Source organism: Macaca nemestrina, chromosome 19 (genome assembly GCF_043159975.1).
Source record: "Macaca nemestrina isolate mMacNem1 chromosome 19, mMacNem.hap1, whole genome shotgun sequence".
NCBI classification, from domain to species: Eukaryota; Metazoa; Chordata; class Mammalia; order Primates; family Cercopithecidae; genus Macaca; species Macaca nemestrina.
Window position 1 is genome coordinate 82376353 of NC_092143.1, and position 19220 is coordinate 82395572.

A 19220-nucleotide genomic window follows, 5' to 3' on the forward strand; every position below is an offset into this window, starting at 1 on the left:
AATCAGAAAAATGCAAATTAACAGGCAATTAGATACAGTTTTTCCAAGCATATTGGTGTTTTATTAAAACATAACTAGTGTGGGCAAATGTGAAAAAAAGTTCTCTCATACACTTATTTGGTAAATATGTAATTTAATAAATTTGGTAAATATGTAATTTAATGAAGAGTAATTTAATAGCATGTATCAAAATTTCAAATATGTCATTCCTTTAATGTGTCAGCTTTACTTCTGAGACTGGATCCTGCAGGAAATACAACTTTACACATACACACAAGTTATGGACATTTATTACATGTTATATATAACATACAATCAGCCAACATATATATTCTGATATACGTATCTGTGTATGTGTGTATGTTTCCCTACTGTATGTTACATATATACGTTGGCCTATTGTATGTTATATATATATATGTTGGCTACATGCATATAGATATACATACATGCACGCATATATGTCTTATGTATTTCTATGTGTATGTTTGTAACATGTTTATGAAACATCTTAAGTATAACAAAAGTTTGTTAAGGATATTAATATATATTACATATACATTGAAGAATTTTCATTATAGCATTGTCATATCAAAAAGCTGGAGATAGTCTAAAATCCTATTAATAAGGAAATGGGTAAATTGTGATACCCATTAAATAATGTGGTATGCAAGTCTCTTTCAAAAATGAGGTTGGATCTATAATATACTGATTATTTCATCAGTTAAGTATATTTACATTTAGTTTGATAACACAACTTAAGTAAATTTTGTCAGAATATAATGTTGTAATGTCTTAATACTTGTAATATCTATTGAGTTGTAAAAGGAAACTACATGCTACCTTGGCACTTTACGTTACCAACAAAATTGCTAGTTACGACATTTGCTTTTTTGTTCTCAATGCATGAGTGCTCAAATATTGAATTCTCAGAATAATCTGAATATTCCCAAGGGATTGCACATGGGGATCTGTATTCCATGTAAATATTCGGCGTATTGGTAAAACTTGTTAAACTATATCAAAGGATCTTTGATCTGCCGAGTCAGGAGTTGACCAGTTTTTTCCTGTAAAGAGCCACATAGTAACTATTTTAGGCTTTCTGGACCAGAAGGTTTCTGACATCTTTCACAGACAATAAATGAATAGGTGGCACTGTGTTCCAAGAAAACTTTACTTACAAAAACAGGCAGTGGGCTGAATTTGGCCCACAAGTACTGATTTGCTGACTCCTGTGCCAAACCAGGGTGCTGCTAATGCAGTGAACCTCCTGTTTAGGGGCACTCTGAATGCCTGCCATTATCCTTTTAAAAGACATTTCAGCATGCACGGCACCATATTTTACCACAGTGACTTCCTATGATATAATTTACAAAAATTCAGTTGACAAAACAAGATTATTTGAATTTTCATCTTTTTTCATCTCATAGAATTTAATATTTTAGTATGACAAACCATTTTGTATATTTGATGAGTATAAAATATCTCAGAGTTGGGTGATTTTTCTCAGGTAGGAAATACTGCCCTTTAGTCTTTCTGTGGTCTTTGTTTATAAGCATGAGCAAAATGATAACCAGCTTTATAATATAGAAATGTTCAAGGGGTTTTTAGTTCTATAATTTTATGATGTTATTTATTACCTTTGTCTGGCTTTTAAAATGCTATATATATGTAATTTTTAAAAACTATTAAGGTGTTAAAACACACCATGTAATTAATCCTTAATCATTATGAAAGGATTGAAAAATACAGTTTAACAAGAAGAAAATTAGATCATGCATGATAATGCCACGTGGGCATGATGTCCTTAAAATTAAACTGCTTGTACTCATGGCCTCAAGTTTCCTTTCCATTCACTCTTGAACTCACTGCCATAATTTTCACTCTCACCACTCTCCAGAATTGTTATTCTCAATGTTGTCACTGATTTTTCACTGTAACGCATCTAGATATAATTTTTTAGATCTCGTTTTATGTAACCTATCAACAATACTTTCACTTTCTTCACTGGCTCTCAGAATCTCACTCTCTGGCCTAGATTTTCCTCCTGACTTTCTAGTCCATCCATCTTAGCCTGTTTTGGTTACATCTCCTCGTCTTCTACCTTTCACAGATTAAAGTGACCCAGGGCTCAGTTCTTGAGGTTTTTTCTTCTGACTTTTACCAGCTTGTATATGCTAATGATTTTCAAATTTGTATCTCCAGCCCATTTCTCTCCTTAATTTCAGACCTATATATCAGCCTGTCTACTTGACATCTCTCCTTGATTAGCTATTGGATATGTCAAGTTTATCAGATCCAAAATCTGGTTACTGATGTTCTTCCTCCTGCCTGCCCCTTATGTAGTCTTGTTGTTCCATTAATAATGACTCTTGCAAATGCTCTGCCAAAAACCCTGGTGTCCTCCTTGACTCACACGTTCTCTCTCTGTCTCCCTCCCCCGACCCCCATCTCTGACACTCCACAGCCAAGATGTTGGCAGATCTCATCAGGTCTAACTTCACAATATATCCAGAAGCCAGTCACATCTTTCATGTCCAAGCCACTCCACTGTCATCTGATTGGCCATCTAGAGTAGTGTCATAGACTGCTAATAGGTCTTTCTGTTTCTCCATGTTTAATCCTCTTTTCGTCAATTCTTTACCCAGTGAACCTATTAAAACATGTCACATTATGTCACTCTTTTGGTTAAAAACTTCTAATTGCCTCCCATTTCACTCAAAATATATGCCAGATTTTCTCCTAATACTCCAAAGGAACCACAGGATCTGACTTCCTATTTTCCTGACTTATGCTTCTGCCTTTCTACTCTTTCCACTCTGCTGCAGCCACACGGAACTTCTTTCTATTTTGTGAACACACTCTGCATCCCTCTGTACTGGGCGGTTGACTCTGTATGGAGTTAGATATCCTCCTTGCTTACTCCTTCCATTTCTTCAGTTCTTTCCTTAAAAGCCACTCTCTCAGCAAGGTCTTATCTAGCCATCCTAATATTTTCGCCACCTTGCCCCTCCTGCACATAAACACTCCTTTTTCCTGCTTGAGTTGTTCCTCTCTAACATACTATATATTTTGCTTCTGCTGTTAGTTGTTTTGTTTACTTGGCGCTCATGAGTAGGATTTTGTCATCGTTGTGTTTTTCATTGCCTAGGAAGGGACCTAGCATATAGTAAGTAGCAACTCAATAAATGTTTACCGAATGAGTGAATAGAGTTTATCCTGGTGTATAGTTTTAAACATTAATACTCACTTAAAATACAGTTTGACATGAGTTCATTCTGACAATTTTACCTGGCAATTATATGCCCTTTTTGGATTCTTTGGGCTCTTTTTAATGAGCTATACTCTCTGTATAAATGGTTTTCTAATTCGGGAGCAAACCCCAATATTGTGATCACTCAGCTTTTCTTATTAGAAATAGATACTATGCTAAAAGTTTCTAATAAAATCATTCTATTTTCAAACAAAATTCTATCTAATCAGAATAATGCTAATTTGAACAATATATAAAGACATACGGGTATTTTAAAAGTATTTTCTCCCTTTAAGGTAATTTCACAGTTTCTTTCAGGTTGTATGTAGCTCATGGTATTTTGAAAACTTAATTCAGTGAAACATATTAAAAACTATGGCACAAATCCAACTATGACCCCATGTCTAAGAGTCATTGCTTGCAGGCAGTGAGCTCCAGCCTTTTAGCGTAGCATTCAAGTTTAGTGTAGCATTCTTCCCTCAGTGTTTACTTTCATGTGTTTCACACTTTACCTTTCAAGTTCCCAGGAAACAACTGGATGCCACGTGCCTAATCCCTGTGCTCACATTCTATTCTCTATGTAGAATGGTGTTCTCCTACTGTTTCTGGTTTTGTTTTGTTTTTTGTTTGTTTGTTTGTTTGTTTGTTTTGGCCTGGTGAGCTCCTCTTGTCTTTTGCCTCTTCCATAAAGTCTTCCTCATGCTCAGATATAATTTTTTCTAGATCAGCTCTTACATACTGCGTTGTGTCATCATTACCTGTTAACTGTTTTGCTTTTTTTTTCTGAAACAAAGTCTAGTTTTGTTGCCCAAGCTGGAGTGCAGTGGCACTATCTCAGCTCACTGCAACCTCTACCTTTCAAGTTCAAGTGATTCTCATGCCTCAGCTTCCAAAGGATTATAAGCGTGCACAACCACGCCAGCTAGTTTTTGTGTTTTTGATAGAATCAGGGTCTTTCCATGTTTGCCAGGCTTGCCTCAAGTGATCCACCTGCCTTGGTCACCCAAAGTGCTAGGATTACAGGTGTGAGCCATCACGCCTGGCCTGGTTACCTGTTTTTGTTTTGTTTGTTTTGTTTTGTTTTTGAGATGGAGTCTTGCTCTGTCACCTAGACTGGAGTGCAATGGTGCAATCTTGGCTCAGTGCAACCTCTGATTCAAGCAATTCTCCTGCCTCAGCCTCCCAAGCAGCTGGGATTACAGGCACCCGCCACCACGCCTGGTTAATTTTTTTTTTTTTTTTTTTTTTTAGTAGAGTCAAGGTTTCACCATCTTGGCCAGGCTGGTCTTGAACTCCTGAGCTCATGATCCACCCACCTTGGCTTCCCAAAATGCTGGGATTAGAGGCATGAGCCACTGCGCTCGGCTGATTACCTTTTTTTATTTAAAGCTGGGAATATACATTTCTTTGGATATGTTGGTAGTTCAAATTGGTTTTTGAATTAGTAAATAAATTGAGATGGAGAAGAGTATGAATTTCACAATAATTTTTTTATTCTTTGTAAGTAGAATTATTAGAAAACATTGGCTTTTTAATGGATTTTTTAAAGTAGTGATCATCCCTTGCATGTGAAGGAAGTAAAGAAAAATGAAAATTTTAAAAATACACCTCAAAAGAACCTGTCGTTACACCAGTGTTTGAGAAGGCCAGTGTACTTACTGGTCTTCTACCCAGTCTAGAAGACTGGCAGTCTTCTGTAAAAATAATGATAGCAGTTTTAGTGAAATGGTTAAGGATGAAGGAGGATAAAATCTCTAATTTTCTTATCTCCCTGTGAAGGAATATTAGCAGTGATTACTTTATCTAGAAATAAACTAGTGTAGACAGCCTAATCTGGAGAATAGTCAACTGTATCAATGCTGCTGGAAGACTGATTAAGATGATGATTAGTGCCCTTGTCAAGGAGGAGTTTCAGCTGGTTGCCATAGAACCCTGACTGTAGTGCTAAACACAGACAACTCCTGAGAGAACTTTGACTGCAAAAGGAAGTAGAGAAATGGGTGACAAGTAAAGAAGAAGAATGTGAGATTCAAGAGACTTTTGTTTCATTTTCAATTTTAAAATGGAAACTGTTAGAGTATTTTTGTTTGTTGTTTGGAATAATCCAGTAGAGAAGAAATGTGTTTTTGGAATTTAGTTTTGTTTGCATGTGTGAGCTTTGGAAAATTTGATCCATTCTTTTTTAAATATTTATAGTAAATCAATTCTTACAATTTCTATTCACGTATCATTTTATTGGAAGAGGTTTTTCTTTAAGAACTGGTTCAGGAATGGAATATTTTAATATAATGGTACGTGAAAATGATGACCTAAAAGTTAAACTCACATGCATATATTTTTAGAATCTGTAATAATAAACATACAAACACTTGAGTCATATTGAATAGAATTTAAACATTCCCTGATGATTTATGTATCACAGTACCTTTGAAAGTAGCATCACGAATAGCTGTGCTTTAGCAAGGTATTCTGAAATAACAGGCGTGTCACCTTTATGGTTTTTCAGATTGTGGGGAGAGGGAGGCTTTCTAATGATTAATAGAAAAGCAAACTCCTGAAAAAATTCATTGCAGACTGTTACTTTTGGACTGTATAGTTCAAAGGTAAAAAAATATATATATTTCCCTGGACCAATCAACAGGCTCTTTGACATGTGTTGTACACTCAGTAAGTGTTGGTCGAATACATGAATAGTTGAAAGGATGAATGAATGTTTTTTGGTGAATTTCTTTAGAGAAACCAAGTTTTCAGATTACTAAAAGCAGGTTTCCAAAACTGCATAGGTATAAAATCTTACTTTAAAAAATTGCAAGATTCAGAGATTATTTGTAGTCATAGATAATAAGAATTCATCTGCTTTTATATTACTTGTAAACAGTTGAAAATAAATATTACTTTTATAGCATATTATAGGGTATCCTGAAACACATATTTTGGAGCCAGAGTTCTTGGGTTTGAATGCTTAGTCTGCTATTGACCAGTTTTATGGGCCTGGGCAAATTATATGGCCTTTCCTTGCCTACTTTCTTCCTGTATTAAATGCCTAGTAAGTTACCTACTACACAGAATTGTTGGGAGGATTCAAGACACTTAAACACTTGTACAGTGTTTAGAATAGTACACAGTACCTGCACAGTATGTCCTGAAAAGCTCACCAATGTCATCATTTAAATAAGGGTTTCTGTTACATAATTAATATTTATCACATAGGTCTTAGTACCAATTAAAGCTTGTTTGTATATAAAAGGGCAACAAGGCCTGGTGCAGTGGCTCACACCTGTAATCCTAGCACTTCGGGAGGCCGAGGCAGGTGGATCACCTTAGGTCAGGAGTTCAAGACCAGCCAGGACAACGTGGTAAGACCAGCCAGGCCAACATGGTGAAACCCCGTCTCTACTAAAAATACAAACAATAAATACATAAGCTGGGCGTGGTGGCAGGTGCCTGTAATTCCAGCTACTCAGGAGGCTGAGGTAGGAGAATCACTAGAACCCTGGGGTGGAGGTTGCAGTTAGCCGAGATCACGCCTTGTACACTGGCCTGGGTGACAGAGTGAGACTCTGTTTTAAAAAATAAAACAAAACAAACAAACAAAAAAACGGAGGGAGGGGCAACAAGAGAAAAAACTAGTGTGTTATATATATTTTTTCTATGAAGTAATACAAGTAACATGTTTCTTCTTTTTCTTTGGCTGTCAGAAAACTTGATCTAAACTTAATTGTTTTATATTAGTAGTAATATATTTTATTTGTCCTGTAATATACCCTTTCATTTATAGTTTTATCCCCTTGTAGAAAATAATTGTATTTTATATCACCTGTGAAAAATTTCCTGTAAACTTTATGAATAGGAGAGAGAAATTACAAATACAGAGGTTTTATTTAAGAAATAGATATTCTTTGTATTTTACATATTTACTATTTGCCTGATTGGAATTTTTTTGTTTTTTTTTTTTTTTTTAGGCTTGCAAGGAAAACCTCTAATGAAAAGAACAAGGTATTGTAAAAGTATATTGTCAAGAATGTTGTTGAAAATTCCTTATTAAAGTTCACTTAAAAAACAGAAAATCCTTTGTTGTAAAGACATTGGCTTTCAAAAAGCAACAGCAACCATTCGTAAAGGTACCCTTTTAACCAAAGTCAGTTATTTTAAGAAGTACTTTGGTTTTGCTCATAGAAAAAGATGAATAGTTCCCACTGGTGTACATTTAGTATTTGCCATAAATATTTGGTAGACATTTTGAAACAGTGTTATTTATTATAGGTTAAAAGAGATCTATATTCCAAGGATGACCTCAGTGACATAATTTGGTCACCTGAAACATCCTCGGAGGATGATGACTTGCCTTATTCCAGTGATAAAAACTTTATGTTATTCATTGAACAACATGGAATGGAGCATAAAGGTAGGACCAATGCATAAATATAAGGCTTTTTCCCTATCCTATAGTAATGTATGCACACATTGCTTAGCACCGTACCATAGATCACTGATGTGTTATAGGGATGTTCATCTCAGAAATATGCCTTTACCCAGGGTCAGGTTGTCATTATCTCATACCTTGAATACTGTGATAAACTTATAACTCTTTTCCCTACTTCCCCACCTTCCAAAACCATGGTCTATTCTGCAACCATAATTATATACATTTTTAAAATTCACATCTGATCATGTTACCCGATTGCTTAACACCCAGCTGCAACTTGTCATTGCTATAAGGTAAAGATGACAATGCTCTAGCTTTATACTACTTCATTTCATACCCTTGTTTCTCTCTGTGTCACAGCCAGCGCCCAGGTGTTTGCTCCTACAATCCTTAGCTTTAGTGAAATATAGTTGATGTATGTTAAAGTGCACATATGTAAGATGTACAATTTAGTAAGTTTTGACAGGTGTATACACCTGTGAAACTGTCACCATAATCAACACAATTATCATATCCATCACCCTCAAAAGTGTCCTTTGCTGCCTTATGTTCCCTTTTTAGAAAAACTGCTAAATTGTTTTCCAAAAGATGTGTACCATTTTATATTGTCATCAGCAGAATAGGACGGTTGCAGTTGCTGCATTGTTACACTAAGTACTGCAGTATTTATTTGTAGCCATTCTCATGGATGTGGTTACTGTGCATGATCCTAATGACTAAACATGTTAAACATCTTTCTATGGTTTTATTTGCCATCTGTATATCCTCTTTGGTGAACTATGTTTTCAAATCTTTTTCCATTTACAAAATTAGATTGATGTTTTCTTGCTTGATGAATTTTAATAGTTCTGGATACTATTACTTTACAAGAATTTTTTTTCCAGTTTGTAGGTTGACTTTATTAATAGTGTCTTTTGAAGAGTTTTAAATTTTGAAGAACTTGTTTAGTTACAGAGTTTGCATTTTATGTCGTATCTAAGAAAACTGTGCCTAGCACAAGTAATTTTCTCAAAAATTTTATTCTGTGCATCATTCTAGGGGTCTTATAGTTCTGGGTCTTACATTTAAATGCATGTTTCATTTTGAGTTTATTTTTGTATATAGAATGAGGTATAGATTCAAGTTAACTTTTTGGATCTGAACAGCCGGTTGTTTGAGCACTATATGTGGAAATGGCTATCCTTTCTCTACCACATTGCCATCCTGCCTTTGTCAGAAATAAACTGGTTGGCTATATGTCATCTATTTGTGGACTTTCTGTTGAATTCTATTAATTCAGTGCTCCTCAAATTATGGTAGGGTTACTTCCTGATAAATCCACCCTTTCAGTCAAAAGCTAAGTAATACTTCATTAAACCCATTGTAAAATTAATAAGTTAAACCACCTGAAGTTGGGGACTGTCTGTATTTGACTTTCTTTATATAGGTTGAGCATCCCTAATTCAAAATCCCAAATCTGAAATGCTGTAAAATCCACAATGTTTTCATTGTCAACCTGATCTCACAAGTGGAAAGTTCCATAACTGAGCTCGTGTGCACAAACTTTGTTTCATTCAAAAATTATGAAATATTTAAAATTACTTTCAGAGGCCAGGCGTGGTGGCTAATGCCTGTAATCCCAGAACTTTGGGAGGCCGAGGCAGGAGGATCACTTTTGGTCAGGAGTTCAAGATCATCCTGGCCAACATGGCAAAACCCCATCTCTACTAAAAATACAAAAATTAGTTGAGCATGGTGATGCACACTGTATTCCCAGCTATTCAGGTGGCTGAGGCAAGAAATCGCTTCAGCTTGGGAGGCAGAGGTTGCAATGAGCCATGATCTCACCACTGCACTCTGGACTGGGTGACAGAGCAAGACTGTCTCAAAAATTAAAATAATAAAATAAAATAAGATTACCTTCAGGCTTTGTGTATGAGGTGTATATGAAAAATAAGTGTATTTTGTGTTTAGACCTAGGTTCTATGTCCTAGAGATCTCATTATGTATATGCAAATATTCCAAAATCCAAAATCTGCAATACTTCCGGTCCCAAGCATTTTTAATAAGGGATACTCATCCTGTACCAGTGGCACATTGTTTTGATTACTATTGATTTGTAATAATTCTCAAAATCAGTTTTCAGATTTTGTTATTGGTTCTGTTTTGGCTCTACTAGATCCTTTGCATTTCCACATCGATTTGTCAATTTAAAAAAAAGTCTGCTGGCTTGTTGGGATTGATTAGGTTGGGATTGTGTTGTATTTATAGATTATGGAGAATGGACATCTTAACTATAATGAATCTTCCTGCTCCTGAAGAAAGTGTATGTCTCCATTTATATAGGTCATATTTAATTTTCTCAGTAATATTTTGTAGTTTTTAGTATATAGGTCTTTTTATGTTTTATCAGCTGTTTATTTCAGTTTTTTATATAGTCATAAATGATATTTTTAAAATTTTACTCTATCGCTAATATACAGAAATACAGTTGGTTTTTGTATGTTGATTTTGTATAGTCCAATCTTGCTGAACTCACTTATTAGTTCTGGTACATTCTGGGTAGATTTGATCAGATTTTCTACATAGACCAAAGATTGTCAAACCTTTTCTTTCTCAAAGTACCCTCTTATTAAAGACTTGTGGCAAAAGGGGTTTCTGTTGTAGCTGATAGACTCTGCCACTGTAGTATGAGAGCAGCCATAGACAACCTGTACATTAATGAACACAGCTGTGCTCATTGACGAAGACAAGAAGCTGGTCCACAGGTTAGAGTTTACTGAAACCTATTGTGTGGTCATGGTTGTGTATAAAGATAGTTTTATTTATTTTTTCAACTGGGATGACTTTTATTTCTTTTTCTTGCCCGACTGCGCTAGCTAGAGTCTTCAGAACAATGCTGCATAAAAGCAGTAAAAGCAGACATTCCTGTGTTGTTGTTCATCTTCTGGGGAACATACTCAGTTTTTCACCGTGATACATGTTAGCTGTAGGTTCATCATAGATGCTCTTTATCTTGCTGAAAAATTCTTACTTTGCTGAGACTTTTTCATTTTTACAAAATCAGGAATGAGTGTTGAATTGTATCAAATGCCTCTATCTGTTGAGATGATTCTATGGATCTACTGTTTTCCATTGTTAATCTGGCAGATAACAACGATGTTTGAATGTTAAGCCAACCCTGCAGTCCTGGGAAAAAAACCCATTTGTTTATGATGTATTGTCCTTTTATTATACTGTTGGATTCAATTTTCTAAAGAAGTTATGATAAAGTCTTTATTGGTTTATTATAAAGAGTTTATTTATTAGACCAGTTTTATGTTCACAGCGAAATTGAGAGGAAGGTACAGACACTTTTCAAATACCTTCTACCTGCACACACATGTAGCCTCGCTCCTTATCAGTAACCTCCCATAGTGGTACAGTTGCTATAATGGATGAGCCTACATTGGCACATCAGAATCACCTGCAGCCCGTAGTGTGCATTGTACGTTGGTGCTATACATCGTATGGGTTTAGTCCCAAAGTAGACTGATATGAATGCATGTCATATACGTTATTTTCACCTCCCTAAAAATCCTCAGTACTCTACCTGTGTATCTTTTCCTGCCATCCCTCACCCTCTGGCAGCCACTGATCTTTTTACTATATCCATAATTTTACATTTTTCAGAAAGTCATATAGTTGGAATCATACAGAAAATAGCCTTTTTAGGTTGGCTTGTTTGACTTGGTAATATGCATGTATGGTTCCTTCATGTATTTTCATGGTTTGATTGGTTATTTCTTTTCCACATGGAGTAATATTCCTTTGTTTGACTGTTTAACCACAGTTTATTCATTCACCTATTGGAGGATGTCTTGGTTGTTTCACAATTTGGTTCAGTTTTTACATTCATACTCATGAGGGAGGTTTTTTTAATTGGTAATATCATTGTCTGGTTTTGGTTCAGGATAATGCTAACATTATATAGTGAGTTGAGATGTACTCTTTCTTGTTTCTTTTTGCACAGTTAGTGTTGTATTGTTTCTTCTGAAAATATTTGGTACAATTCATCAGCATAGCTAGCTGAGCCTGGAGTTTTCTTTGTTGGAAGATTTTCTACTATAACTTTATTTGCCTCATGTCAGTTATGTTACACTGATGATCTTAAGCCAGTCTGATGTTCTAATTAGTACACTGTGTGTGTGTGTGTGTGTGTGTGTGTGTGTGTGTGTGTGTGTGTGTGTGTGTCTATATATGTCCTTTGATTTTGTGTAATTTTTGTGTTTAATTCTTATGGGTACTTAATAGGTGCTTATATTTATGGGATATGTGAGACATTTTGACATTGGCTTACAATGTGTAATAATCACATCAGGGTTAATTGGGGTATCCATTAACTCAAACATTCATCATTTCTTTGTTTTATGAACATTCCAAGTGTACTTACTCAGTTATTATAAAATGTACAACAAATTATCACTGACTATAATCACATTATTATGCTATCAAATGCTAATTTTTATTTGCTACATCTAATTATATTTTGTTTGCATTAAGCATTCTCATTTTCCACCACCCTTACATTCTTCCTAACCTTTGGTAACAATTCTTCTACTCACTAATCATATGAAAATAATTGTTCTAATTTTTCAGTCCCAGACGTGACAATGACAACATGTGAAGCTTTTCTTTTTTTTCTTTTTTTTTTTAATTTTGTACAGCTTTATTTTTATTCAGACTGATACATTCAAGTAGGATCTATATATCCACTGATACAGAACTACTCCCAACCACCATCTTCTTGCACTTGGTCTAATATAACAACCTCCAAACTGATCTCGTTTCCGTGCTTCCCCATCTATATTCCATGCCCCATTTAGTAGCAAGGGTAATTGTTTTGAAATATAAATCATGTTTTTCCATAAAACCCACTAGTGGCTTCTTACGCAAATAAAATCCAAACTTTATGATATTCCTTTCAAGACCTAGAAACCCTGGTCTCTGCATGCCTCCCCAATTTCTTCTCCTAAAAACCCATCCCTCCCTCATGATTATCTAGTCATACTGTCATTTCTTCAAGCACACCCAGCTTGTTGTGACCCAGGGCCTCTGCACTAGCTGCTCCTCCCACCTAGAATGCTACTCTGCTTTGAATGGCTGTCTCATACTCATCACTTAGTGCCTATTTTGAATATCACAACACAAAGAGATTTTCTTTGAACACACCATGTAAAGTAGATCCTCATTTAGTCAAGCTCTTTCTAATACTCCTAGTTGTGTTTACTTCAAAACTCATTACTATCTAAAATTATGTATTTGTTTACTTGTTAATTTATTTTCTTTCCCTCATTCACTAGAATGTCAGCTACATGAGCAGGAATCTCAGGTTTATGGTTACCATTGTATTCCCAGTATTTAGAATTGTAAGCATTCAGTTAATAGTGAAGCTTTTCTTTCTGTGCCTATATTATTTTACTTGACATAAAGTTCTCCAGTTCCATCCATGTCATTGCAGATAACAGGATCTGATTGTCTTCTTATGGCTGAACAGCACTCCATTGTGTATATATACCACATTTTCCTTATCCATGTGTCTGTTTGTGAAAAAAGATTGATTCTAAATTTTGGCTATTGTGAAGAGTCCTGTTATAAACATGGGAAGCCAGACATCTCCTCAATATACCAGTTCCCTTGCTTTTGAGCATATACCTAGCAATGGAATTGCTAGATGGTATGGTGGCTTTTAGTCCTTCTGAGGGCCCTCTATACTGTTCTTCACAGTGGCTGTCCTAAATTTACATTCTCAGCAACAGTGTATAAGAGTCCCCCTTACTCCACATTCTACTAACATTTATTAGTAACTCATTTGGATAAAAGCCATTTTAACGGGTGAGACGATATCTCACTGTAGTATTGATTTGCATTTCTCTGGTGATCCGTGATATAGAGAACCTTTCCATATGCCTGTTTGCCATTGGATTGTCATTGGATAGTGGTTCAAGACAAAACAAGGCCAAGGGAAAGTGCCATTGTGCTTTTATTTCTGATCATGTTTCTCCTCACAGGGGAAATAGCAAAAAGATTAAGAAATAGAAGTTATCAATATGTAAGATACTAGTGTTAAATGGAGAGGAAAGAAGTGGTGGGGATAATTTATGAGGGATATAATACAAGGGGAAGAATGAAGACCATAGATTGAGAGACTTTTGCCAGAGCAGAAGGATTGTGAAGGGGGAAGGAGGGAGGAAGGAAAGAAACTATCTTAGTCTTTTTGGAGTTAATGATGAGGACACTTGAGAGAACTTACTTGACATGGCTTCTGTATATTTGCACTTAATCAGAACATTAGATTATCACTGCCCCTAAAGATTACTGTGAGCAGTGCAAGGGAGTGCAAGTATTGGCGTAAACCACAGCGACTCATTTCTCTACTCCATATCACACATCAAAGATACAGGTTTTGTTGATATTAATCAAATTTCATTTGAACTAAGAAATACTGGCTTTTTTTTTTTTTTTTTTTTTTTTTTTTGAGACGGAGTCTTGCTCTGTGCCCCAGGCTGGAGTGCAGTGGCGCGATCTCGGCTCACTGCAAGCTCCGCCCCCCCCCGGGTTCACGCCATTCTCCTGCCTCAGCCTCCCGAGTAGCTGGGACTACAGGCGCCCGCCACCTCGCCCGGCTAATTTTCTTGTATTTTTAGTAGAGACGGGGTTTCACCGTGTTAGCCAGGATGGTCTCAATCTCCTGACCTCGTGATCCGCCCGTCTCGGCCTCCCAAAGTGCTAGGATTACAGGCTTGAGCCACCGCGCCCGGCTATATTGGCTTTTTTTTAAGCAAGTTATTTTTGTGATCAGAAACCTGTTTTTCAGAGACTAACATGGTGTGCCAAGTCAAACTAATTTTAGAAACAAAACAATGATAGGATTCGTTCCTTAAATAACAAAACTAATACTTTCAATAAACATTGCACTGATTTTGAAATATAGAATCTTATTAATAATGAATAAGTCTGTGGAAATTAAATTTTTTTCATAAACATTTATACATCAAAAGCTTATTTTATGTTAATTGTTGGTGTGTTTTATATATCTTCTTCCATGAGTGGGTTAAGAATTTTTAAGAAAGGGCCCAACTACTGGATCCAAGTAATGGAGGCATAACAGTAGCCCACCTGAGGTTGGAAAACAATCAATATTTTTATCAAATGTTATTCTACAACTGTCTCTCTAAGAAGGTCATTTCAGAACATTTTCTTTCATGAGGAAGTAGCTGTATGTTCAACTATGCTGTCATCACAACTGTGTACTTATTAAAATATATTAAAATATTTTAATAAATAAAAGTACTTATTAAAATATAGGACACATGGTTGAACATGAAAAATACATGTAGGTTAATGGTATAATTAAGTACGATGTGTTCTATTAAAAATATGCCACAGCACTCTCCCAGAAGCTTTGACAGTTATCCTCTCAGGATCATGATTTGCTATTCTTACTGAAAAACACTTTTTTTTTTTTTTTGCAAGCCAGTAGGTTAATTTTGGAATATGTGCACTTTTCTTTTTTTAATTATACAACATTTTATTTAAAAACAATTCATAGAATACATTTTCACATTAGGGATTCCCATAGTGGCAAAATAACTATTACTTATAGTTTTGTATTCATGGATAGATTGTTTCAGAAAAAGTAAAATACATTTGAGAATTGAGTGTCAGTTTAGAATTTATAATATTTTGATACGTCTACAAGGGGAACCTTGCTCTTAAATGGAACTTCTCTATATTCAGAAGTACTCCAAGCTTTTCTTCCTAAGATTTAGAAATTCATAATGTGGGCCGGGCGCGGTGGCTCAAGCCTGTAATCCCAGCACTTTGGGAGGCCGAGGCGGGCGGATCACAAGGTCAGGAGATCGAGACCACAGTGAAACCCCGTCTCTACTAAAAATACAAAAAATTGGCCGGGCGCGGTGGCGGGCGCCTGTAGTCCCAGCTACTCAGGAGGCTGAGGCAGGAGAATGGCGGGAACCCGGGAGGCGGAGCTTGCAGTGAGCCGAGATCGCGCCACTGCACTCCAGCCTGGGCAACAGCGTGAGACTCCGTCTCAAAAAAAAAAAAAAAAGAAATTCATAATGTGAGATACAGCATTTCCTAATTTTAAAATTTCCCTGGTATATGTAACCATCAATAGGTGGTATCTACTGAATAGAGAGGGAAGTTTTCAAAAACTAAACACTGTCTAATTTTCTGCAAAGTTTTTATTCATGAATTAACAGTATTTCCCTTTGTCCATTATTCCCAAGGCAAATGCAGAAGTTTGATCATATATTGATAGTAATAAAGCTGGATTCTCTTTAAGAGATTGATAAAAGGCAAAAGCTCATATATCATGTTTGGTTATACTGTGACTCTTAAGAGAAGCTGGGAGGCAACCCCATTAACTCACCAGAATACAAAACTCAGTCTCACAATTTCTTAGTCATAATTCTTCTCAAACCTTTTCCTCAAATATTAAATTTGGAAAATAATCTTGTGATTAAGAGAAGAAGGCTGTCCACCAATGGACTTACCTGTTATTTCTTCCTTATTCTGAGTTGAATGGTATGACAAAGCAGAGACAAAGAGGCATACATCAATTCTTCAAAGTATGAAGTCAGAATGGTCAGAGCTTCCACAGCATGGCAACAGCTTTGCAGATGCCCACATCGTGATAGTTGAAATAGCAAAGCCCAGCAAAGGTTAAAGCTTAAAGTGCCAAAAGCTCTACCTTGGCAGCTTTCTGCAAGGCATTCCCATGAACATGGTCATTAACAACTTGTCCAAGGCCCCAGTAACTATGAAGAGTGAGGGTTGCAGCCAGGAGTAGTCTGTCACAGAGCCAAGGATTCAAATAAGCAGCTAGAAGCAGGCCCAGGAGCAAAACACTGACTACCCTCTCCCTAGTCCAGTGGAGAGATGCAATCTGGGAACCAGGATGGTGGCTCGGTGACAAGCGAATGTGCTGCACTCCACACCATTCTGGGGTAGGTCAGTTCTGAAGTAATACTGAGATATGAGCAGGTCCGACCGCTGGGGTTCACAGCAACAGAGCTCAGCCTCCTTGGGCACTGCGAAGGGTGCTCAGTCTCCAGAGAACCATCATCTCATTCTTGATAGCTCAAGGTCATCCACCAACCCCCACTCTCTGTTTTAGTTATAGTCAGTTAAAACATAAACCCATTTTTGAAACCTTAACTGCATGTTTTATGAAACTTGTATTATATAAAACTGTTTATCTGGGGAAAGAACCAGAATCAAAGAAGAGTTTACATAGCTGTCTGTTGAAAAATGAAATTTGTCGGAATAGTAGAGGGAAACATTTCAGATATAATGAACGGGGCATATATGGATGCAGATATAAGCAGTAACAGTCATATTGGAAGTTATTCATAATGAGAAGCAGCAGGCTTAGTGTGTTATTAAAAAGGTAATGTTAGGAAGTAAAGAACAATATATAGTGTTAGTTTATCTGTTAATACTGGATTTTCAAATTTTGTTTTTCTGATAGTTTCATTCATTTATATTGGGTGGATTAATTTGTGAGCAAATCTTTGAGGTGTTGGTCTATGGCTTGAATCTGGTGACATCTGGTGTCTTGCCAAGTAGTTTGTTGAAGTTTTGGAGAACTAGAAGTAATTCTTAAGAAGTAGATATATCACTAAAGATTAAGCTTCATTAAAATTCTCAATTTATGAAAGAAAAATATATATTATTTTCATTTTTATAAAGACTAAAGTTTTTATCTAATTGTTCTAAGTAGTTCATTTTAACTAAATATATGGATTTGTGAGCAGAACAAGACTTAGAAATGACATCAGAGGGAGAGCAAGAGAGCCTTGAAGGATGTGAAAGTAGCCAGCCACAGGTATGTCAAAATTTAATTTCAAATTTCTGGTTTTCTTTGGTAATGTAGCATAATCCAAATGAAATTACTTTTGGACTAGCCTTTTAGAATCAATTGAATATAACTTAACAGTTAATTTTAAAAACATTTTAACTGTTTCTAAAATTTAAAGTGTTCTAAGAATCTACAGTGATTTACAGCTAATATTAACCTTGGAACTGAGGCAGAAAGTTCCTGAGTATTGTTTGCTGTTCCGTTTTTATAACCTAATATAATGAAGAAGGTAATATCAAATATTGAATTATAATTTTAAGCAATAAAAAATTATGAATAATTTAACAGTGATGGCTGCTGAGTTGGATTCCTGTTAAAGGAGTAATCATTGCCAGTGATCCTAAATTTGCAGTTTTATATTACTGATGACTAATACCAAGATTAAACATGCATTCTCCATTGTGATCTCTTACTAATTTCAATATCTATGTTCAGGGCAGAATGGGGTCATGAAATCAACCCAACTACCTATCAAGAGAATCAGACCTTGCAAAATGGCACTTTTGGTGTTTGGGTTCAAGCAATAATGTTCCCAACTTATTTCAACATAGGAAATCTGCAAATATTTTTAAATCTTTTAAATCAACTGTCATTCGTAGGCCTGAAAATTTATTAGAACTTGACTTAAGCCTATAGTTTATATAGCTATATAACACTATTATTTTACAGTATATAATTTGAATTAAAATGTAAGAATTTGCTTTTCTTTTGATTGGTGTTGATTTTGACTCCTAATAATTTAAAGTTTGCCTACTCACCAGTTAGTAATCTTTGAAAAAACACTCAAATGTCCACTGTTGGGTATCACTATTTCCAGCACAGTGAGATAAAATCTTGTTAAGTGAAAATGACTTTGTATTACTAAAAATAATCTCTTATTTCATTTTTGGTAAATCTATCACACAATGAATTAATGTTACTCCAAATACTGTCAAAGTGAAGTTTGATGGTTTGTGCTTTTCTTATATTTTAGGCTTATGCAAACTATTTTTCACTTTTTGGTTACAAAAAAGTGATTTGGGATTAGGTAAACATATATTAAGAAATTTAACAGTTAAATTTTCATTTTTTCATACTTCATTATTTAAAGACAAAGTTATTCCTAAAACATACACTCTGACAGAAAAGACATCTGACAAACAAAACTCATAATCTTCCACTTTCACATCTGCAAAAAATGTCTCAGCAAACAGAAGTGAACAAGTATTGTAATAGCATACATGTGTATATGCAGGACTCCCTTATGTGCAAAAGTATGAGGAAAATGTGGATCAAACAAGACAAATGAGGTGGAAAAAAACTTTAAAACTCATCAAAATTGAGTTAAAGCAGAATTTGGGTGAAATTTGTGAAGAATACAAAACTACTGCCTTGTTTTTAGGAAGAGCCACTCCATGATAGCCCTACAGGAATAGCAAACTTAAAATACCCTCAAATTTGACAAATAATGCACCTGATTGTCAGGAAAAGATGTATCTGGAGTGTTCATCTAATATGTATTCCTAATATTTCCTGTTTAAAAATAGTGCAGCCTCATAAATGTCTTTTGATCTCATTTATACTCTTGATCTCCAGAATTTGCTTGCCAGTCATCTTCTAATTTTTATTTAAATGAAAATAAAGTATACTGTGAAAAT

The 19220-nt window shown here is 35.5% G+C and overlaps 1 protein-coding gene and 1 pseudogene across 3 annotated transcripts in view; one reads left to right on the forward strand and one right to left on the reverse strand.

Moving 5' to 3' along the window:
* Positions 1-19220, forward strand: part of LOC105478918 (ankyrin repeat domain 62) — an 80978-nt gene that overhangs the window by 32480 nt on the left and 29278 nt on the right. For all 3 annotated transcript variants that reach the window (XM_011736649.3, XM_011736647.3, XM_011736648.3), the window contains exons 17-19: positions 7216-7249; positions 7517-7658; positions 17480-17550. In XM_011736649.3, coding sequence (XP_011734951.2) covers positions 7216-7249; positions 7517-7658; positions 17480-17550 — 247 coding nt within the window. The remainder of the gene's footprint in view (positions 1-7215; positions 7250-7516; positions 7659-17479; positions 17551-19220) is intronic.
* On the reverse strand, positions 15824-17241 carry LOC105478917 (succinate dehydrogenase [ubiquinone] cytochrome b small subunit, mitochondrial pseudogene; annotated as a pseudogene).